Raw genomic sequence first — 25,024 nt, 5'->3', positions numbered from 1 at the left:
CGCCGTCCTCACAGCGGGGTAAGTCGGCTTGGATACGTCGAATTCAGCTACGCTATTCGTGTAACTGAATTTGCGTATCTTAAATCGACCCCCCTTCCCCCGCCATAGTGAAGACGTAGCCTATGGAAAGGAGAATAAGCTTATCCTGGAATAAGCACTTTCATACCAGTACAACTGTGTCCACGCTAGGAGGAGTGTATCTGTATAGCTAGTTTGGTTAAAAAAAATAAAAATCACAGCCCTAACTGAAATCTATTTGTTGACCAGGCCAAAGTAACCTGCCTCTACTACAGGATGCTTGACAGTGCTGCAAGAGTTAATAAAAGAAGCTGGTTAGATTTTCCATTATACATCCTAATTTCCAGTTAATTAGTTTGATTACTGTTGCAGTATACGGTTCATCTAGAGGAAGAGCAGTAGAACGCACATACAGCTTTGTCTCAAAGGAAGCTCTTTATGGGAATGGAGAACTTGCTGGGGTCAGGTCATAGCCAATGGGGAGTTCATTAGTTTGGGTGCCACTATAGCAGAACAGAAGATCTACCCGTTATCATAAGACAGCTTCAGGAAGAATAATCCCATGGTGTCAGAATGCAACAGTTCTTAGTTTATCTGTGAGCAGTGCACTGATTGCCATCTCTTGGAAGACCAATGATCAATAATAAAGTAAAATAAAAAATAAAATGTATCTGCATTACAGTCCAATGGGACACTAAAAGAAACACCTGAAACTTGTGCCTTCTAACCTGTGCTCCAAAAGAAATGTATGCAGTGTAATTGTAGCTGTGTCCGTGCCAGGATATTGGAAAGACAAGTTGGGGGAGGTAATATGTTTCACTGGACCAACTTCTGTTGGTGAGAGAGACAAGCTTTCTCTATCACCAACAGAAGTTGGTCCAATAAAAGATATCATCTCACCCATCTTGTCTCCCCAAAAGAAATGAAAATACAGAGAAATTCTAATGCCATATAGTACAGCTCTGAACTCCGGGGCAACGAACTGACATGCTGAAATAAGTATGGTCAATGCAGAACAAGCAGAGCTCAAAGGAAGCAATTTTTACTTTACTTTTTTGTCTTTTTGTACTTTGTTGTGAATTATGCTTTGTTCCTTGTTTCTCAGCTCACAATTTCTTTTTGCTCCCTCCGTGCCAATGAAGCAGTTAAAAAAAGAAAGCGCTGATCCTGAGCTCCTGATGTAGAAAAAGTTCCAGGACTCACTTCCACTGACCTCCGGCTCACTTTGAACATAGCCTTTTTGGTATCTCACTCCTCTGCTTTGCATGCAAAGAATTCTTTCCTCTATCTTGGATGCATGGCACGCTGTTGTTGACTAGAAAGGTTCAAGGTCTGATAGTTCATCTATAGGACTTGTATTTGGGAATGTTAAAAGATACTCCTCTGACTTCTGATCAGGTCTTAGATGAACAGTCTTCAGCGTACTAGTCTGTATGCTAAACACAAACTCCCAAGCAATAACCACTGCTTCATTAGATACAATCATTAAGTGCTCAACTTCTAAAAAATTCCTATTGATAGCTGAATAGCAGCTATACACTTTTTATATTTTCACTTGATTAAGAGAAAGGCACCATTAATGTTTAACATTTTGGCTCTATCAGCAGCTTTTCTCTTTGGTTCACAGAAAAGAAATCCAAGTATATTATTTTTTATACAAGAGGTCAGGTCTACACTAGAAAAGTTATAGTGATATAGCTGTGTCATTGAGGATTGTCACCTTTTACCAGTATAAGCTCTAGTGTGGATACAGTTATACCAGTACAGCTTATGCTGATTCCCAAAAGGCATAAGCTTTACCAATATAAGTACTGTTATACCCATATAAACCTCTTAGCGTGGATGCAACTGGCAAAACTTTCTAGTGTAGACCAGCCCAGAGCAACTTCCCAATAAGATCTACAACTCTCTCCCAAGGACACTTGGGCCTTGTCTATCTACACAGGGGCAAGTGACCGGCATAGCTATTCCAGAATAATTATTCCATGATAGTATCAAAGGGGTAGCCGTGTTAGTCTGGATCTGTAAAAACAGCAGAGTCCTGTTAGTCTATAAGGTGCCACAGGATTCTTTGCTGCTATTCCATGATAGTTAGTCCTGTATGATTTAGCTATTCCAGAATAACTTCCCTGTATGGATGACACTTATTCCAGAATAAAGTCACTTATTTTGGAAGAGTGTCCACATTGGGGAATTATTCTGGAATTGCTATAGTGGAATAGTTATCCTGGAATAGTCAATTTCCCATATAGTCATGCCCTTTTGAAATTTAGCGTTTCCACTTGAATTTGCCAAAAATAATTTGAGCTCTCCACCCACCCAAAAATATTCTACAAATGAATGCTCAAAATTGCTAAAAGCCAGATTCAGATAGATGGATGGAAGGAATGTGTGTATTAGTCCCAATGAAAACATCTTAAGTCTTTATGTAATTATTTTGTTTCCTATGCATCTCAGACATGAGAAAAGTAGATCTAACCCCTCACGTGCTTATATGTTTTCACATATATAGGAAGGGGGAGGTCCCGGATGACTGGAAAAAGGCTAATGTAGTGCCCATCTTTAAAAAAGGGAAGGAGGAGGAGGATCCGGGGAACTACAGGCCAGTCAGCCTCACCTCAGTCCCTAGAAAAATCATGGAGCAGGTCCTCAAGGAATCAATTCTGAAGCACTTAGAGGAGAAGAAAGTGATCAGGAACAGTCAGCATGGATTCACCAAGGGCAAGTCATGCCTGACTAACCTAATTGCCTTCTATGAGGAGATAAATGACTCTGTGGATGAGGGGAAAGCAGTGGACGGGTTATTCCTTGACTTTAGCAAAGCCTTTGATACGGTCTCCCGCAGAATTCTTGCCACCAAGTTAAAGAAATATGGGCTGGATGAATGGACTATAAGGTGGATAGAAAGCTGGCTAGATTGTCGGGCTCAACGGGTAGTGATCAATGGCTCCATGTCTAGTTGGCAGCCCGTTTCAAGCAGAGTACCCCAAGGGTCGGTCCTGGAGACGGTTTTGTTCAATATCTTCATTAATGATCTGGAGGATGGCGTGGACTGCACTCTCAGCAAGTTCGCAGATGACACTAAACTGGGAGTGGTAGACACGCTGGAGGGTAGGGATAGGATACAGAGGGACCTAGACAAATTAGAGGATTGGGCCAAAAGAAACCTGATGAGGTTCAACAAGGACAAGTGCAGAGTCCTGCACTTGGGACAGAAGAATTCCATTCACTGTTACAGACTAGGGACCGAATGGCTAGGAAGCAGTTCTGCAGAAAAGGACCTAGGGGTTACAGTGGACGAGAAGCTGGATATGAATCAACAGTGTGCCCTTGTTGCCAAGAAGGCTAATGGCATTTTGGGCTGTATAAGTAGGGGCATTGCCAGCAGATCAAGGGACGTGATCATTCCCCTCTATTCGACATTGGTGAGGCCTCATCTGAAGTACTGTGTCCAGTTTTGGGCACCACACTACAAGAAGGATGTGGAAAAATTGGAAAGAGTCCAGCGGAGGGCAACAAAAATGATTAGGGGGCTGAAGCACATGACTTATGAGGAGAGGCTGAGGGAACTGGGATTGTTTAATCTGCAGAAGAGAAGAATGAGGGGGGATTTGATAGCTGCTTTCAACTACCTGAAAGGGGGTTCCAAAGAGGATGGATCTAGACTGTTCTCAGTGGTAGCAGATGAGAGAACAAGGAGTAATGGTCTCAAGTTGCAGTGGGGGAGGTTTAGGTTGTATATTAGGAAAAACTTTTTCACTAGGAGGGTGATGAAGCACTGGAATGGTTACCTAGAGAGGTGGTGGAATCTCCTTCCTTAGAGGTTTTTAAGGTCAGGCTTGACAAAGCCCTGGCTGGGATGATTTAGTTGGGAATTGGTCCTGCTTTGAGCAGGGGGTTGGACTAGATGACCTCCTGAGGTCCCTTCCAACCCTGATATTCTATGATTCTATGACACCAAATAAAAAAAAAGGAGAGAACCCAAAAGAGGTTTTGGCTTTAGAGAAATTGGGTTCTTGAGGGATCAATAATGGAAACCAGAGGCTCTCACCTCCATGGCTTGAACCAAATGCAGATGAAGACTGGTATTATTAATTTGTTACGTGCTGATATGGTGCTCAAGGTTGTACAAGACACAGATAAGGGATGGGATACACAACGGGAGCTCCAGGTGGGGAGAGTTGGAATGGTGAGGGTTTGGCTTTTTCCTGATTATTTATTTTTACTGAAAAATAATAGTGTTTGAGAGAATGTGTGAAATAAGTAGCTGTGTTCAGTTCAATCCCTAGTCGAAATCTGTACAGTCCACAAATGACACTGATACCCTGGGTGGCAGATTCAGCAGAGGCGTCAAGAAATATGCATGGAGCCTAGAGGTCAGTTGAGAAGCAAAGCATATGAGCAGAGTACGGTGGGAAACATTGCACTGTTGCTGCCTGAGTGGTACTGATGATAAATGGAAGATTTAAAACACTACCTCTGTCAATCTGATACCTTTCACCCACATTAAATTACAAAAGATGACAGATAACACTTAATTTAAGATACCTACAAACAGTAAAGACCACAAAACTCGAGTTCATAGAAATGCACATTGCTTATTACTGAAAAGGTGCAGAAGAGATAGAAAAGCTGTGAAATGGGAGCTGTAGTTTTGCTTTCCTCTGTAGATTATTTCTATAATGTTGGTCATCTTCTAATATTACTGATCCAATAAAGGTCAGCTGGAGCCAGTGTCTGTTTAAAGTTGACTGCAAAGTTGTGCCCTTTTGTTTCCTTGTGATAGACAAAGGAAGCTCCAAAAAGAGTTTCTCCCCCCCACCCTCCTACACACACTATTGAAAAAAGAAAAAAAGGGGTTTTTCCACACTCCACTCCCACTCCCACACCACCTTAGAAGTACCAGGAATGTCAAGTCTAATCTTCACTGGAGGCAGTAGATGTGGTGTGGGAACTTCCTCAGCTTTTAAAAGAAAGGATGTGACAGGTCAACTGAATCTTAGGCCTTGTCTACACTGCCACTTCACAGCGCTGCAACGTTCTTGTTCAGGAGTGTGAAAAAAACCTCCCCTAAGCGCTGCATGTTTCAGCGCTGTAAAGTGACAGTGTAGACAGTAGCTGGTAGCTACTCCCCTCATGGGGGTGGGTTTTGTACAGCGCTGGGAGAGCTCTCTCACAGGCTGGTGCTGCAACTACACAGCCACATTAAAGCACTGCCGTGGCAGCGCTTTAACGTTGCTAGTGAAGACATACCCTTAAGTAGATCTTTTCTTCCAACTCTTTACAAGGTATTTGAATTAAACAGCTGTTAAACCAAAGATTTTTGACAGAGCTTGAATAAAAATAATTTGCTGTCTATTAACCAGGCTTTACTTCAGGGAATCTCAAACTCAAATCACGACGAAGGCCACATGAGGACGAGTACATTGGCCGGAGGGCCACATCAGACACTTTTTCATATAAAGGTACAAAAGTCCCCCCTCCCCGCTGCCCCCAGCTCCGCCCCCACTCCACCCCTTCCACGAGGCCCTGCCTCTGCCCCACCTCTTCTCATCCCTGCCCCACCCCCATTCCAACCCCTTCCCCAAAGTCCCCACCCCAACTCCACCCCTCCTTGCCCCTATTCCAATCCCTTCCCCAAATCCCCACTCCTGCCCTGCCTCTTCTCTGCCTCCTCCCCTGAGCGCACAGCTCCCCGCTCCTCCCCCTCTCCTGGAAAGCGCTAAGCACCGCCTAACAGCTGTTGGGTGGTGGGAAGCGCCTGGAGGTAGACAGAGGAGCAGGGACGCAGCGTGCTGGAGCGGGAGTGGGGAGCTTGGCAGCCGCAGGAAATAACTCTGGTGCGGGGGGCATAGGGAGCTTGGCGGGCTGCAGCAAATAACGTCGCAGGCCGCATGTTTGAGATCCCTGCTTTACTTCCTCATACTGGCTCTCTAGTCATCCATAGAGACTTCCAGGGGAAAAAAAGAATAGAAAATACTTAAATTTCTTATGTTAAAAAAAAGTATATGGAACTTCTCTTCTTCCAGGGCTTTCAGACCTTTCTACATCAGAAAGAGCAACACCCAGTCTTCTCCGCCTTTGCAGGCCAAACAAAGCAGCAAACAGATGCTCATGCTCCATCACTATCAGTGTCCTTCCCCCTTTCTGTGAACTGATCGAAAATGGCTTTATGCAGAAAGATTTGGTTGAAGCACGCCACCTTGGCCAGGAAGAGCCTGTGTGCTGCAAACAGGTGGCTTTGCCTGTCTGCTTGGCACAGTGCCGCTGAGCATACTGAAGCTCAATGAAGCACAGAGGTAGGCGACCATGGGAGCCAGGAGACACTTGCAACAGTTACTGTTTAAGTCAAGGCCCTCTCACCCCAAGGGACCCATTTTCACATAATCTATAATTATCTCTTCGCTTTAATCGCCTCATCACTTTGGAGGCTCTCCTGGGCACAGGAAGAGGAAAAGCTCATTAACTGAACCTTTTCTCCTCTCTCCAGCCACCCATAGCTTTTAATTGCTTGGTGTTGTTATTATCTATCAGTGCAACTGGGATCATTTTCATAAGAAAAGGTGGTGGGAGGAAGGGAGGCAGGCATGTGTCCCTGAGGTATGCACCACAGACAAACCTTTGCTTTCTCAATTATTTATGCCAGCTGAGGTTTTACAGGCTGAATAAATCCATAACTCAAGTTTATTCTGAAGAGTCAGGTTTCCTCTGGGGAGGTGTTGCCCACTTGCCTGCACACTACTGTGCTGTCCTCAGAGAGCATTCCGGACGTAATAAGACATGTGTCATCCAATTCCCCCACCCCTCACAAAAATGCACGTGCAATTTTGTAGATTAGCAGCATTGTAGCATGAGGATCAGCCGTTTAAAACCCAAACAGTGGCTGCCATTTAACAATATCATTTCTCCCTGTGACAGAGGACCCTGGCCTAAGGATGTCCTTTGCTAGCTTAGTATTTGAAAATCAACTCAAGCCATGGGGGAGGGAGGGCAGAAGTGGGTGCACTAAAACCTAGAGCAAACCCAACAAAAATGTCAGTTCAATAGCCTTAAAACCATATTCTCATTACAAGTAACATTTGTCATATGAAAGGGGGTGTGTCTAAACAACACTAAGTTAAAAAAAAAAAAAACACCCCAAAGCCTGCCTAAATTGGTGGGTGTTTTGTTTCTGAGCAATTGCTCTTATTTGCAATAGGGCTGTACATGCTGCAGCTTGCTTCGTTTTCTCCAATCAGAGGAGCTCTTTCAGAGGGAATTTATAGCCCAACATTTGTGTGAGTGACAGACAACTGTGCTGCATCCATTCTGCATGCACACACATCATACCAATAAGAGCCCTTAATTGCCAACGAACCAAGAACAGTCAATCAGTCTAATTTTGATACTTAATTCTACAGTTTTATGATCAGTTAAGATTAACGCATTCTCAAAGAACACCACAGACACTCTTAAATCACTGGGATGTTTTCAAAATCCATTATTGTGAAGAAAAAGCAACTTTACAAGTCTATGGTGGAAGCAACTCTTTAAAATTCTGCAGGCCTTTGTGTCTGACCACATGCAGTGACCTCTGGTATTTTCTGCCAAAACAGTTCATTTGTCTCTCAGAACAACTAATCAATTCCAGAGCCCATCAATCATTCCAGTTTTGCCCTAGTGTGGTCTAGCACAGTGGGGGCCAGATGGCTGCCTCTCTTCGGGGGATTAATAAAATTCTGGTGGTTTATGTGGCATCAGATGGACTACAAAGCATGATGGGGACTATCAAATCTTTTCACAGGAGAAGACGGGGATAAGAAAGTGTAGCCCATCATTTGCTGACATTTTAGTTCTTGCTCTATGTCCAGTTCCTAACCTTATACCCTAAGCTATTAAATCAGGGCCTCCTAGGAAGTACATAGAGCTCAGAAGTCTCCTCTTTCCCTCAGAACATGCCAGGTGGGGATTTTTGTTAGAAAAGGGCATCCTTCTTAAATATCCCTCACTACAATCCAAATTTAACTCGGTTCACAGATTTTTAGTGTTATCAAACTTGTATTTCTAATTTAATTTATTCATTCAGAAATGATGAATCAGGAAACTGAAATCTGAGAAAACCAATGCTCAAGAAACACATCTGCCACTAAGTTAAGTTGCCTGCCTGCACAACTATGAGGAACTATTTATTTTAAATGAAAAAAAGTAGCCACATAGCAGCATTAAATTATTTTCAGATTCCTGGCCAGTCTCTGCAATGACAATGCTTCCACTTACCTGTTGCTGGAAATACTAAGATGTAAATTACTTTTTGCTGATATAAAAAATATCAAACAGCAAAAAATTTACAGCGATTATTTGCAGTTCTACAGTATTTTTGATGTGTCCCCCATTTTGTATCTTACATAAAAGATTCTTTGCTGGTGACATAGCAGGCAAACTTACTTCAGCGTTTATTAACCAAGCTTCTGAAGCTTCAGTTGCAACTGTTTGTTGACAAATGAGTTCAATTTTGTATTAGTAAGGAGAGTTTAGAAAACAGAAGATGGAAATAATGCTTGTGTTATATGAAGACAGAAACATCATAATCACTAATATTATTTCCCAGGGTTTGGAATCACAGAAAATTTAAAATTCCTCTTCATTCAAGAGAAAACTTCCAGTGCTACCACGATTCAACAATGGGTGTTATTTTTCTATAATGCCCAAAGTGTGCCTGGCAATTTACAAACAAAGAAAAGGAGACAGTTCCTACCCTGGGGGTTTGTGAGCTCAACAATGTAGTGTACCAGCAACTGTTCTACATTGGGGGGAGGGGGGAGCACTCCTGCTCATTATTGACATGATTATTAATGCCTCCTCCGGGAGGACAATACCACCCCCAAACAGATAAAAGCTAGTCCTTAGCACAAGAAACCTACTTTTGTTAATAAGGGCCGATCTACACACATATAAATACATTGTTTAATTGAATCAATTTCTAAACTGATCTAAATAAAGGAGTGCAATTTCCTTGTGTGGACATTCTTAAATCGGTTTAGAAACTGGCTGAGTTAAATCAGTTGATGTTTGTATATGTAGGCTTGGCCTAATATTTTTCTGTTTTTCCATTCTGCCTCAAATCTTCCCTTTGAGGCAAATCATTGAGAAAGTTAGAACAAACCAACACCAGCAACAGCTCAACTCTTCTAGCTTTCTACATCCTTGTCTGGCTTTAGTCCTGGACACGACAAGGCAATTGCATATCGGCCAACATTTTCAAACTTGAGTGCCTAAAACTAGACACCTGATTCCATACTAGGCACTTAAATATGGATTTAGATGCACACCTTTAAATACTCAATTTTGAAAACACTGGCTCTATTTCTTTAGCTGATGACCTTCTGTTGACGTACATTAGTCCATGATGATTCTGTTAGATCTTTCAACAGCTTCTGATACAGCTGATCACAAAGTACTGTTGATTTGTCTTCAACTCCTTTTAACAGCAGATGGGTGTGATGGGTTCGGTCACAGAGACCCCCTTGGGACTGTCACCTGATGTGCTGAGACTACCTCTGAGCTTGTTTTCTCTGCCAGTTTGGGCCTCCAGAACCCTGCCTTGTTGAGCCAGACATGCCAGTCTGCTCTATCACAGACCTAGGGTCTAAACCACGCACCCCAAAGCTGCAGACTTAATTGAAAACAGCTTAAGAAATGCTCCTGTCTCCAGCACCCAGATACCGAATGGGATCCAAACCCCAAATGAATCCGTTTTACTCTGTATAAATCTTATACAGGGTAAAGTCATAAATTGTCCGCCCTCTGTAACACTGATAGAGAGATATGCACAACTGTTTTCGGCCCCAGGTATTAATCACTTACTCTGAGTTAATTAATAAGCAAGTGATTTTATTAAGTATAAAAGGTAGGATTTAAGTGGTTTCAAGTAATAACAGATAGAACAAAGTAAGTTACCAAGTAAAATAAAACAAAATATGCAAGTCTAAGCCTAATACATTAAGAAACTGATTACAGATAAAATCTCACCCTCAGAAATGTTCCAATAAGCTTCTTTGACATACTGGACTCCTTCCTAGTCTGGGCCCAATCCTTTCCACGGTAAGCTTATTAGCTCCAGCTCAGGTGGCAACTAGGGGGTTTCTCATGACTGGAACCTCCTTTGTTCTGTTCCACCCCTTATATAGCTTTGGCAAAAGGCGGGAATCTTTTGTCTCTCTGGGTCCCCACCCCTCCTTCTAAATGGAAAAGCACCCAGTTTAAGATGGATTCCAGTACCAGGTGACATGGTCACATGTTCTGTGAGACCCCAAGCCTCCATTCTTCCTGGCCTGACTCACAGGAAGGCTTGCAAGTAAACAGAGCCATTTACAACCAATTGTCCTAGTTCATGGGAGCCATCAAGATTCCAAACCATCATTAATGGCTCACACTTTGCATAATTACAATAGGATCTCAGAGTTATATTTCATATTTCTAGTTTCAGATACAAGAATGATACACTTGTATAAAAATAGGATGACCACATTCAGTAGATTATAAGCTTTATAATACCTTACAAGAGACCTTTTGCATGAAGCATATTCCAGTTACATTATATTCACACCATTAGCATATTTTCATAACATCATATGGAGTGCAATGTCACAATGGGATTCATTTATTGTTGCTCCATTCGTTTCTTCTTGAGAAGACAAAAGGTTGTGATGGGCAACTGCTCATTTTCCCATATGGATATTGCTTGCAGGCTACCATGGGCTTCAGTGGTACTGGCTTGAAGTAGTACTAACAACTCAATACATGGTTTCCGCTTTCAGTGCCCCAACTATAAAAATTGTTCCAGCACTCCTGAAGGATTCCATCTTGTCACTCAGTTTTTGGTCAGTGAGTATATATGGATGCTGCTTGGCAAGATGGTGAGGTTTTGGGCTTCAGAGCCATTTGCTTATCATACTCAGCTACACATCTGTCTTCTCATTAAATCTGGATTCCTTTCTTTTCCAAGCATGCTAGAGAAGTTAGGGTCCTGGATGAAGGCTAGATGGCTTGTTTGGATAGTTCTGAAGATAAAGGGGATACTGGTGGCAGAGTAGGTTCATTTAAATCACTTTAAATCCCAAGTTTTAATCATGATTTAAATCAGCAAGCAGGACACCCTGATTTAAAATAACCAATTATAATCTTGTTTTGCATTTATACTTTTTAGCTATTTTCCTAAAGAAAGGCTGATTCTCATTACCTTTGGTAACTATTAAAACATGTTTTTGATAGCCTGAAGTGTCTTGTATCATCTGCATTTGCATGGAGATTGCAACTTTTCATCTCTATTCTGGTTTCCTGGCATGTAAACAAGCCTGTGTCACCTCAGGCAGGACTATTGTGATACATTCTATTTAAGATAGGGTTACCATATTTAGTGCCTCCGAAAGGAGGACACTAAAGGGGCCCCAGCCCCGCCCCCAGCCCCGCCCCCGCTCCAACTCCGCCCCCTCCCCAAAGTCTCCGCCCCCTCCCCTGCTTCCCGCAAACATTTGAGTCGCGGGAAGCCTGAAGCAGGTAAGGGGGGTGTGGGGGGAGGAGGCGCGGCCCACCCCCGGCACCGCAGGTCCCCAGCCCGGCCCCCAGCCCGTCCCGGCACTGCCGGCCGAGCCCCCGGCCCGGCACCCGAGCCCCCGGCCCGGCACCGGGCCCCCCCGAGCACCGCCGGCCGAGCCCCCGAGCCCCCGGCCCGGCACCGCCGGCCGAGCCCCCAGCCCGGCACCGCCGGCCGAGCCCCCAGCCCGGCACCCGAGCCCCCGGCCCGGCACCCGAGCCACCGGCCGAGCGCCCGAGCCCCCGGCCCGGCCAGGCCCCGCTCCGCCGGCACGGCACCGCACCGCATGTCCGATTTTCCCGGACATGTCCGGCTTTTTGGGATTTCCCCCCGGACGGGGATTTGGAGCCCAAAAAGCCGGACATGTCCGGGAAAATCCGGACGTATGGTAACCCTATTTAAGACTACCTTTGAAGATCATTCAGAAGCTTCTGACAGGGCAGAATGCAGTACCTGCCTCTTAAGTAAACACCTGCATTCTCCACTGGTACCCAGTCTGCTTCCGGGTACAAGTCTAGATACTGGTTATGTAAGAAGCACTGACTTTGGTTTTTGGCTAGCTCAGAGCTTCCCTTTCCCCTATGTCTTTGGCAGCAACTGAATTCTAGGGAGCATATGGTAGGACATTCTGTAAATTATTTTTCTTCTTGGGGCTAGACAGAAACTAAGTTTGGTGAGAGTTATATTGTGGTGATGATGATGATGATGATGATGATGATGATGGATTCAATAAAATGCATATTCTACATGAGTTGACTTTTTTTCATATGTTAGGACTCTGCAAATACTTACATATGTGCTTAGCTTTGAGCATGTGACTAGCCCTACCAAAGTCAATGGCACTAATTTATGTGCTTAAATTAAGTTTGTGCTTAAGTATTTGCTAGATCAGGGCATTAAATTGTTCTTTTCCCCCATACAACTCCACAACCAGTTACAGCTCTTCCACAATAGGCTTGTGTGTCTTGCACTGAGAAACACCATATTATCTGCACATAGTTGCCTATGAAATTGAACACTACAAAGAAATTACTGCCTTTGGTGTGCAATAGGAAAATACAAATTTCACCATACTGTATAATGGCATTCACATTTTAAAAACAGGGCTGGTCACTGAACATTTGACTCAATGGCAAGACATGAGACTCTAGATCTAGGAGCATCCATGGAACAGAAAATTTACAGAATGTATTTTGATTCTTCCCCTTCGCATACAAGATGTCCTAAAAAAAACAAAAACAAAAAAAAAAACCCAACCACTCAAATTCTCAGGCAAGGTGATGCTACCCAGTACCAACCCCACTTTACTGTGTCACCTTGATACAAATCAATGGTCAAGCTTCCATGTCTTCACTTGCCTAGTATGCCACTGCCATCTTTCTTAGGCCTGGTTTATGCGCATTTTTTTATTGGTATAACTAGGTCACTTAGGAAAATGAATGCAATATAATTATACTGGTACAATTCCTAGTGTGGATGTTGCTATAAATGTGGTTGTACCAAGATAATTTATGCCCATATGCAAAGGGAAATAAGATGCACAGGTATGAGCACACATATACCAGTATAACTATGTCCACACTTGTAGCTGTACCACTTTATACCAGTATAATTAAAATGGTACAACTTGTGTGTGCAAGAAATGAAAATATTCTGTAAAAGGTCAAGAACACCACTCTGGAAGCACAACCACTAGCATGCTGCTTAGTATTATTAGATGTATTGCAGAAAACGTTCCTCAGGGTAAATTTTATATTTGAAAAATATTTATTGTTGCATTTATTTGTAAATTCTATGTGAATGAAGTATTCCTGGGGAAAAAAAAACAAAAAACCCATTGCTACATGTGTACCAAAAAGGGATTTAGACTACTTAAACCAACTAGAATTATATTTTTTACTACTACTATATATGATGAACTACAAGAATAAGAGGGGAGAATAAGAGAAGCAGTAATCCATGCAGCCTACTACTCTGACAGGGTTATGGAGTTAAACCTACTTGAAGCTCAACACCCAGCATTGACTAACTGGTTTAAGTGTCTAATGTGCCACTGTGGCTCAGTGAGTAGCATTTTTATCTCTAGGTCAGGTGGTCATGAGTTCAAGGACCTGAGTTCAGACCTAATGTTGGCAGAACAAGACAAAAGTAGAACAGTTTGCCAGCATCAAGAAGTGCTATTCTTCAGATGATATGTAAATCAAGGTCACATCTGTCCATCTTTGTGAATGTCTAAATGGAAGTTAAACATCTGTTGGCCCTTTCTGAAAAGAAGAGAGAGATAACCCTGGAGTCCTGGCCAGCTTGTCCATTTCTCAGTAAAATAGGATGCAATGCCCAAGGAAGTGTTTGAACTACCAGTGAGTGCAAAATTGTTGTGGGTTTGCTTGTTCAAACACAACACTATCAATATCCAGCTCAGTGCCCTGTACAGCACTTTGGAATCATCCATTTATGAGTTATTTTTCATTGCAAATCACACAAATGCCATGTTACAGTTAAACACTTTAGAATACTTCCCACTGAATCTGGGATATTTTAGAAAGTCAAAGATCACTTATATTTTGATTTCCTGAGATCAAAATGATGCAAGATACATAAAACAGAAAGAGAAAACACACATAACTACATGCTTGCAATGTGAGAGAGCAAACACCACTGTAGGAACCTTTAATTTTGCATTTGCTGACTTTTTTCCGGTTTACCCTGAATTTTAATGCGTCATTCTCATCTATTTTACATTTAATTTTGTTTTATATTTTAGTTCAGAAGTATCTTAGTTGTCAAACAGCAGCCATTCTTGCTTAATAACTGCATTTTTGCTATGCAAGCAGGAGAGGGAAGAATTTAACTTTGATGTAAGACAGGGCTTCCCAATGAAGGTGTACAGTGTCCACTTATAAAACCTTAATTGCTATACACAAATTCAGTATTATTCAAAGAAATAATTGTATTTTGAAAAAACACTTTTTTGGATAACTACTGATAAACACATATTGCCCTCTTGAGCTGTGTAATAGCAAGGCAGAAGATATTCTCCCACTCCTACATCTCATGCTAGGGAAGGTTAGTTCCTGGGAGCAATACAGACAGTTACTGATTTAAATGACTATGGACCTGAAAAGTTCTTTTCTGTTGTTTATTATCCAGCTGGAATTGCCACCACACTTGTTTGATGTTAAAAAAAATGCTTAGAAAAATTAAAGTAAGTTAAACTGAAAACATATCAGTGATAAAAGACCAGAAGAGACAGTCACCTGATGGTTTCTTCCTGATACAGCGAGCTGACAACTGGGCCTCCAAACCCAGTTTTTCCTTCCTTTCCGCTTTTCTCTGGTGTCTGAAAGAAAGAATTAGTAGAGTGACATGGCTTTCAGACTTAGTATGCCTCATGCTGTAACTTTGTTTTTTAAGGACATGGAGGGGAATGGTTCCTTAGGATCCTTCCTCTCTCTTCCCTATCACCATGCTCAAATACTTCATATCTCTGTTACATCTCAGAGCTCCAAAAATCAATCAGTGCTATTCTGAGCACAGTCCAGAGGGAGTCTCCTGAGAGGCACAACAAGGCACCTTCTCTCTCTCCCCCTCCCTCCCTCCTCACAAGAATGAGTCCACTGCCTGCACAGCGCTCTCAGCCTTGGCCACTTAGGACCGAAGTGCTAATCCTTTGGGAGGCAGCATAATGTCATGTTACTAGCAGGGCGGGTGCAAGGATGTTTCGCACCCTAGGCGAAACTTCCACCTTGCGCCTCCCCCCCCCCCCCCCAAGCCCTGTGTCAGCTCTCCGCTCCCCCCTCTGCCCTAAGGCGCCCCCCCCGTGGCAGCTCCCCACCCCCCCTTCGCCCTGAGGCACCCCCCTGCAGCAGCTCCCCCCCTCCGCACTGAAGTGCCCCCCCCACGGCAGCTCCCCCCGGCCCGGGGAGCCATGCAGCAGCTCCCCGCCCCAGCTCACCTCTGCTCCGCCTCCTCCCCGAGCACGCCATTGCCGCTCCACTTCTCCCGCCTCCCAGGCTTGCGGCGCCAATCAGCTGATTGGCGCCGCAAGCCTGGGAGAGAGAGAAGCAGAGCAGGGCGGCGTGCTCGGGGAGGAGGCGGAGCAGAGGTGAGCTGGGGCGGGGAGTTCCCCTGCGTGCCGCCTCCCCCCCCCCACTTGCTGCAAGCAGCCCCTCCCCCCCCCAGCTCCCTCCGCCTAAATGCCGACGACGATTGGGGCGGCCGCCGCTGAAGGACCCGAAATGCCGCCCCCCAAATGCTAGTGCCCTAGGCGACCGCCTACGTCGCCTAATGGGTTGCACTGGCCCTGGTTACTAGACTCACCTTTATAAATCTATTTAATATAGATTTAAATTAATTTTTATAATGGGTAGCATTTGCAAGTGATTTACTCCAAAGAACTCTAGGATTCTGAATGATTTCTACCATGACAGAAAAGAACAATCAGAATACTGCTAGCTTAGACTATATATAGTCTAAGGCCTACATTTTCAAAAATGACTAGTGATTTTGGGTACCCAATTTTAGACATCTTGAAGTAGCCTGATTTTCAGAAGGTTCTCTGAAAATCAGGTCCTTTTTGAGGCCACAGAACCTCACCCACCCACTCCTATAATAGACCCTTAACCTCTGGCTGAATTACTAGTCCTCAATTCATTATTTAAAGATTTCAAGTTACAGAGAATCCACCATTTACACTAGTTTAAACCTGCACTTGACCTGTGCTCCATGCTGCAGAAGGCGGTGAAAACCCCCAGGGTCTCCGCCAATTTGACCCACAGGAAAATTCCTTCTGACCCCAAATATGGCAATCAGTTAGACCCTGAGTATGTGGGCAAGACCCACCAGGAAGATACCTGGGAAAGAATTCTCTGTAGTAACTCAAAGCCCTCCCCAGCTAGTCTCCCATCACTGGCCGTTGGAGATATTTGCTGCTAGCAGTCATAATTGGCTATATGCCATTGTAGGAGTCTCATCATACCATCCCCTCCATAAACTTATCAAGCTCAGTCTTGAAGCCAGGTAGGTTTTTTGCCCTCACTGCTCCCCTTGGGAGGCTGTTCCAGAACATCATTCCTCTGATGGTTAGAAACCTTCACCTACTTTCAAGCCTAAACTTGTTGATGGCCAGTTTATAACCATTTGTTTTTGTGTCCTCACTGGCTCTTAATTTAATAACTCCTCTTTCTCCCTGGTATTTATCCCTCTGATGTATTTATAAAGAGCAATCATATCTCCCCTCAGCCTTCTTTTGGTTAGACTAAACAAGATAAGCTCTTTGAGCCTCCTCTCATAAGGCAGGTTTTCCATTCCTCAGATCATCCTAGTAGCCCTTCTCTGTACCTGTTCCAGTTTGAATTAATCTTTCTGAAACATGAGAGAACAGAATTGCACACAGTATTCCAAATGGGTTCTCACCATTGCCCTGTATAATGCTATTAATACTTCCCTGTCTCTACTGGAAATACCTTGCCTGATGCATCCTAGGACTTCATTAGGCTTTTTCGTGGCCACATCACATTGGTAGCTCATAGTCATCCTGTGATCAAACAATACACTCAAGTCTTTCTTTTCCTCTGTCACTTCCAATTGATGCATCCCCAGATTATAGCAAAAATTCTTGTTGTTAGTCCCTAAATGCATGACCTTGCACTTTGCACTATTAAATTTTATCCCGTATACAAGGTGATCCAGATCTTCTTGTATGATATTTCGGTCTTCCTCCGTATTGGCAAAACCTCTTAACTTTGTGGCATCCGCAAATTTTATTAGCACACACTCACTTTTTGCGCCAAGGTCAGCAATAAAAATGTTAAATAAGATTGGTCCCAAAACCAGTCCCTGGGGAACTCCACATAACCTCCCTCCAGCCTGACAGTTCATCTTTCAGTATGACCTGTTGTAGTCTCCCCTTTAAGCAGTTCCTTATCCACCTTTCAATTTTCATATTAATCCCCATTTTCTCCAATTTAACTAATAATTTCCCATGTGGAACTGTATCAAACGCCTTACTGAGATCCAGGTAGATTAGATCAGATCTACTGAATTTCCTTTGTCTAAAATATCAGTTATCTTCTCAAAGAAGGAGATCAAGTTGGTCTGGCACGATCTACCTTTTGCAAAACCATGTTGCATTTTATTCCAATTACTGTTAAGCTCTATGTCCTTAACTACTTTCTCTTTCAAAATGTGTTCCAAGACCTTGCATACAATTGAGGTCAAACTAACAGGCCTGTAGTTTCTCAGATCACGTTTTTTCCATTTCTTCAAAAACAGGAACTATATTAGCAATTCTCCAGTCATCAGGTACAACCCCCGAGTTTACAGATTCATTAAAGATTAAAAATTCTGAAATACAGGTTTCCTTACCTATATTGCTACCAGCACCTGACATTATTTGAAATGAAATTTTAAAAAATCTAATTGTCTTTTAATTATATGTTTACTTTCTGCATTTCTCTCAGCACAGACTAGTTAGTACAGGAGAGCCTGAAAGTGAAACTATCATAATACTGCAATGTTTGGGTTGCAAACACTGCAGACATGCTTGTTTAAAAAAATACAGTAACTCACCACTTAACGTTGTAGTTATGTTCCTGAAAAATGCTATTTTAAGCGAAACGATGTTAAGTGAATCCAATTTCCCCATAAGAATTAATGTAAATGGGGAGTGGGGGGTTAGGTTCCTGGGATATTTCCCAGGGAATGCCTTACTGCTAAGTTATGAACTAGCACTCGGCTGAGCCCTCAAGAGTTAACACATTGTAGTTAATGTAGCCTCACACTCTACAAGGCAGCACGAATGGAGGGAGGGGAGACAGCATGGCAGAGAGAGACAGAGACACACACCCTGTGAGAGAGAGAGATACACACACACACACTGCCCCTTTAAGCATGCTGATACCCCTCTAAGTATAGTGCCTTTTTAAATAGATCAGCAAGTTGAGACAGCAGCTGCTGCCAGCAAGCTCCCTCCGTCCTGAGCCCTGTTGTGTCCCTCTGCTGCTCTATGGAGATGGGGTAATGGAGCGGGCGGCAGGAGTGGGGTGAGGGGGACACCCTGACATTAGTACTCCTCTTCCCCCTCCCACCCTTGCACAGCAAGCAAGAGGCTCCCAGGAGCAGCTCCAAGGCAGAGGGCAGGAGCAGCTCCAAGGCAGAGGGCAGGAGCAGCTCCAAGGCAGTGGGGGGGAGGGACAGCTTAACTGCCCGGCAATTGATAGCCTGCTAACTCTACGGTTACCATATTTCCACAATCAAAAAAGAGGACACGGGGGGGGTAGGGGGTGGAGAGCCCCGCTCTAGCCCCACCCCCATCCACTCCCTCCCACTTCCCACCCCCTGACTGCCCCCCTCAGAACCCCGAACCCCCCCTCCCCCCGCTCCTTGTCCCCTGCTGGGACCCCTGCCACTAACTGCCCCCTAGGACCTTACCTGTCCCCTGACTGCCCCGACCCTTATCCACACCCCCACCCCATATTCACACCCACGCCCCCAGACAGACACCTGGGACTCCCACGCCCTATCCAACTGCTCCCCACCCCCTGACAGGTCCCCCAGAACTCCCGACCCATCCAACCCCCTCTGCTCCCTGCCTGCCTCAACCCCTCTCCACACCCCTGCCCAGACAGCCCCCCCAGAACCCCTGGCCCATCCAATCCCCCCTACTCTCTGTCCCTTGACTGCCCCCTCCAGAAACCCCCTGCCCCTTCTCCAGCCGCCTGGCCCCCTTACCCTGCCACTCAGAACAGCATCTCAGGCTCCACGCGGAGCCCGACACGTGGCTGCACTCCCCAGCGCAACACACAACCCGGTCCCTGCCCCCGCACAGTGCTGCCGGAGCGGGGCACTGGGCAGCAGGGGAGGGGGAGCAGGGGAGGAGGCCCGATGCGAACGGCCTGGCCAGCCGGCGATCTGAGAATGCAGGGAGGGGAGTAGCTCTACATTGGCTGGGCTGGACTCCGGCAGCTGATCTGAAGCTGCGGGGAAAGGGCTCTGACTGCCGGAGCCCCATGCGAGCAGCTGAATTTCCTGCAGCCCTGCTGCACTCTGCATGCAGGGGAAATCCCGGACATTTGTAGCTATTTACAAATTCCCCCCAGACGCTATTTTTAACCCAAAAAGGCGGACATGACCGGGAAAATCCGGACGAATGGTAACCCTAGCTAACTCCCACTTATATGAATAGTCCCATTAATGGTAAGAGGAGATTGTACCATTAGTCCTTGAATTTCTAATATGGAGAAAACACTGCAGAGTGAACACACACAATTAAAAAACGGAAGCTTCTCTGATTTTCACTACAGATGATCAAGAGACATTTTCTCCTAAATTCTTTCCTGTCATTTGTTATCTAGCTACATCTGTCGTCATGTTTGCACATTATTAAAAACTGCCTAGCCAATGTATGTACAGATATACAGTAAGTGACAGTCCGTGCCTGAAAGAGGTCTTAACACTGGGTGGAAACCCAAGTCCTGGTATGAGGCTAGACTCTCTGACATTCTAGACCAGACACGAGAATGCTACTAACCAAGCACACTAATCTGTACAGCATTTACTATCCACTGTTTTAAAAAGGACAAAAATTGTCTCTTTTTAAAGTGTTTTTAATTTGTAAAATGTTCCAAATTCAGAATAAGCCACAAAACTCTTAGCTCCCAGCACTCCAAGGTCAACATGGTGTCTAGAAACCTACACCCTGGAAAAGTTATAAGAAACCAGCTGCACAATCAGTATGTTTAAGATTATTTATATTTCTCTGTTGGTTGCATTTGTTCCTTCTTAGTAAGTAGTGATCATTATAATATATTTTGCCTATTCTTTTTATGGCCTCAGTTCAGCAGGGTACTTAAGCATGTACCCAACTTTCACACATATAGATAGTCCCATTGATTTTAATGGGAATACTTGTGTTTAAGGTTACTCTCAGGCTTAAAAACCTTGCTGAACCACGGTATTATTTTCTTAAGGCTGGCTTTGAAGTACGGAATTCTGTTATCTTCCTTTAATATGTTTCACAAAAGACATATTCCCTCTGGACTTGTAAGGTTCTAAAGGATTGGTTCATAAAACATTGTGTTAATAATGATTATCCTTGTTCCAAGATAGCGAGAGGGCTGTTCACCCTCCACGGACTGGTTTAACGTGCAAACACAGTTGAATAGTTAGTCCTTTTTTAAATACACTTTTTTTTATCTCAACTGTGCAAATAACTAATAAAATTTAAGAATGCATTTTAGACCATGGTTTGCCATATTCCATATGGGAGGTGATCTTATTTTGTAATCATTAATTACCTTCAGTATCACAGCCCTAGCAGATCCTCTCTTCTTTCAGGCTCCCTTAAATGCAGCTTGAAGAGTATTTACTTTCAATGTTACCATTTATCACTTCATCCCTTTTCTATTCTAATCACCATACCAGTATGGGGTTTCCCCCTTTCTAGTTGTAAGAGTCCCTGAGTCCAGTTTTGCAAACCATTTTCCATCTTTCTCTGGAGTGTTGTGTGATGCTTTGTATGAAGGAAGAAGCTACACAAACAAATTGCCCATTCTGTGGGGGAAAGGAAAATCTGTGAACGGATAGTAACTACAGAATAACATGAAATGTGTATTAATATGTTCTCTCTCTTCTGTCCCAAATAAAATTGGTCAGGAGGATCTTGTCATAATCTTAAATTCAAGTATACAGTGCTGTTTCTGCAAGAATCTCCATCACCAGCACACCTTAAATCTGGTCTTTGACCAAAGAATATAGCTGGCTTTGGGGATTTACTGGAAGGTAGCTACAAAATCATGGAATATGAGTAGGGGCTATGAAAACTATTGTATGTCAAGCAGTGCTGCCCAGAATTAGAGTAGCAAGGTGACACAAAACATCCTTTCCCCAAAGAGAAAGATTTAAGCCTCTTTACAGAAAACGCCCCTCTTAAAAAGTCTTTCACACAAAACCTCATACCCATACACCATCCACCAATTACTTCCACATTAATAAGGATGAAAATTAATTTCAGCTCATCTGCTAATTAGTGCAAGAGCTATTTCTACAACATGGTGCTGCATACAGCCAGCCTCTCTTCTCTGATGTTGATAAAAGACAGCGATCATTTCTCCATGTTTTTCAGAAAGAATCAAGAAAAAAAAAAACAAGCGACTCCTATAGCAGGTTTGCTTCTTCCCACAAAGCTTTTCTGCTTACTGCAGTCACACACACAAAACACTTTAGAAAATACATCATCTTTTTACAAATTGTGCCTCAGAAAATTCCTTGGGCCAAATAAATCACATTTGCAACCCCAGAGAAGCCAATGGAGTTATACCACAGATTAATTTGGCACAAAGGGTAGCAATTCATCAGGAAACTAAATTGTAAAGGCTTTCTTATACATGTGAGAGCTAGAGCCTCAATTTGTCTAAGTTTATTCCTAGAATTGTTTGGAAAATAGGGACAAACTAATATGTAGCCCAAGAATATTCAGTGCATGACTCATGAACTTTATTTGTCCCTCCATATCACATGAAGGAAAAAGTATATGAACCATATGCAGGTGAAAAATTAAGGAAGAGTCCTACCCAGAGTACTTAAACGTGGTTCTATTCTGCACAGTGATAAAAGCAGCACTTTGGGGTTCCATATTTATTGTCTCTGTATTTCTAAAAAATATATGCAGAGTTTGCCAAAAAAAAAAAAAAAGTTTTTTTTTCTTGACTGACAGCTCTATTACCAAGATAGGTTCTTTTCATTCTGCACATCACAGCCTTCCTGACAACTCTGTATCCCCACTATTTCTCAATTATCTCACTGTAATATCTATGAAACCCCAGTGTCTTCAATGGACTTGCACAGGATTAACTGATTTCAATGTGGTAGCCGTGTTAATCTGTATCAGCAAAAAGAACGAGGAGTACTTGTGGCACCTTAGAGACTAACAAATTTATTTGGGCATAAGCTTTCGTGGGCTAAAACCAACTTCATCTCTCTTCAGCTCTCGTCCCCTAATGCCCCTACTCTACTTGCGCTACATTGATGACATCTTCATCATCTGGACCCAGGGAAAAGAAGTCCTTGAGGAATTCCACCATGATTTCAACAATTTCCATCCCACCATCAACCTCAGTCAGGACCGGTCCACACAAGAGTTCCACTACCTGGACACTACAGTGCTAATAAGCGATGGTCACATAAACACCACCCTAAACTGGAAACCTACTGACCGCTATACTTACCTACATGCCTCCAGCTTTCATCCAGACCACATCAGACGATCCATTGTCTACAGCCAAGCTCTAAGATACCGCATTTGCTCCAGTCCCTCAGACAGAGACAAACACCTATAAGATCTCTATCAAGCATTCTTAAAACTACAATACCCACCTGCTGAAGTGAAGAAACAGATGGACAGAGCCAGAAGAATACCCAGAAGTCACCTACTCCAGGACAGGCCCAACAGAGAAAGTAACATAACGCCACTAGCCGTCACCTTCAGCCCCCAACTAAAACCTCTCCAGCGCTTCATAAAGGATCTGCAACCTATCCTGAAGGACGATCCCTCACTCTCACAGATCTTGGGAGACAGGCCAGTCCTCGCTTACAGACAGCCCCCCAACCTGAAGCAAATACTCACCAGCAACCATACACCACACAACAAAAACACTAAGCCAGGAACCTATCCTTGCAACAAAGCCCACTGCCAACTCTGTCCACATATCTATTCAAGGGACACCGTCATAGGACCTAATCACATCAGCCACACCATCAGAAGCTCATTCACCTGCACATCTATCAATGTGATATATGCCATCATGTGCCAGCAATGCCCCTCTGCCATGTACATTGGCCAAACCTGACAGTCTCTATGGAAAAGAATAAATGGACACAAATCAGATGTCAAGAACTACAACATTCAAAAACAAGTCAGACAACACTTCAACCTCCCTGGTCACTTAATTACAGACCTAAAAGTTACAATTCTCCAACAAAAAAACCTTCAGAAACAGACTCCAACGAGAAACTGCTGAATTGGAATTAATTTGCAAACTGGACACCATTAAATTAGGCTTGAATAAGACTGGGAGTGGATGGGTCATTACACAAATTCCTCATGCTAATTTTTCCCCTACTGTTACTCTCACCTTCTTGTCAACTGTTTGAAATTGGCCATCCTGATTATCACTACGAAGGTTTAACTGAGTACAGCTTAGCAAACAATCTTGATAATGTAGAAAATGGAACAGAAGCTGTAGCTCACACTTTCGTAATGGTGTTGGATCTGCAGTACTAACAATAGTATGAAGTTATTTTTGTCACTCACATGAGCAGACGACAGGATTCCAAATATACGCAGACAGTACGTCCAATGAATAAAAAGGTGCCATTTTTACAGTTCCTTTTCAGAGTAAGGCTACTCTTTTTAATTCATATCCTACACACACAGAAAAACAATGGCCTTCAGCTAAAGTAATGTTTAAAATAACATTACAACTCCCACACATGCTGAACACTACCAAAAATCTCAAAGCGGCAGCTGTAATTTTCCCCTTATTTTTTCCATTTTCAAAACACATGCATTGTTAATTAGCCATGTGGTTCCATGGAAGCCAATGAGATTTACACAATTCAAACTTCGTCCATTTGTAATTTTTGCATTTATGAGGGACTACAGGTATATATGGAACTATACAATTATTTAAAAGATAACAGGGTCCCAGACCTAGAAAGTCTGCAATCTAAATCCCATCCAGACAAAAAATCCCCACAACAGTTGGAAATAGGTGAGGACCACAAAAGCCATAATGAGTGGAACAGCAATACATCAAAGGGATGGGTGGGGAGATGGTTACTCTTGTGTTAGTAGTTAAAAAGATATGGGAAATATGACAGTTTGAAACAGCAAAGGAGAAAGGTTAGTGGACAGCACTTGTGTCACAAGCATGGGGGGGGGCAGAGAGAGGAGACAAAGGAGATGCTTTTGGGGAGCACTGAAAGTTTACACTTTCATTCTGAACTCTTGTACATTGCTCCCTAGCTGTCTTAAGTATCTGCCTTAGCTTTGAATTCAGTTTCACCTTCATGTCTTGGCAAGTCAAAGGACAGCTCCGGCTGGATTCTTTCTGCTGTTTGCACCTCCCTGCATCTCTCCGAACCAGCAAGGCCTTTTGTGCTGCAACAGGGAATGATCCCCAAGGTAGGGAGGGCAGTGTTCCCATGGCCACCTTCCCTTCAGGTTCCTTTACTGAGGGGCAGCACTGAGTTCCTACAGGGACTCCACTGGAGCTTTTTTGGCAGAAGCTATAGCAGAGCTTCTCCGAATCAGCACATCCACCAGTCACCCTTCCAATGCAACACTCTCCTCCTGGAAAGTGTTTAATTTATGCATGTGTTAAAAGATGTTAAACATCCCCTGCCCCACATGGCATGTACACACACTGCCATTCT

The 25,024-nt window shown here is 43.5% G+C and overlaps 1 protein-coding gene across 2 annotated transcripts in view; it reads right to left on the bottom strand.

Moving 5' to 3' along the window:
- Positions 1 to 25,024, bottom strand: part of ACBD6 (acyl-CoA binding domain containing 6) — a 151,908-nt gene that overhangs the window by 83,279 nt on the left and 43,605 nt on the right. For both annotated transcript variants that reach the window (XM_005290761.5, XM_005290762.5), the window contains one exon: positions 14,848 to 14,930. In XM_005290761.5, the coding sequence (XP_005290818.1) occupies positions 14,848 to 14,930 (83 nt within the window). The remainder of the gene's footprint in view (positions 1 to 14,847; positions 14,931 to 25,024) is intronic.

Source organism: Chrysemys picta, chromosome 8 (genome assembly GCF_011386835.1).
Source record: "Chrysemys picta bellii isolate R12L10 chromosome 8, ASM1138683v2, whole genome shotgun sequence".
Taxonomy (NCBI): Eukaryota; Metazoa; Chordata; order Testudines; family Emydidae; genus Chrysemys; species Chrysemys picta.
Note: the sequence above shows the minus strand (reverse complement) of the source record. Positions and strands in the feature narration are given on the sequence as shown.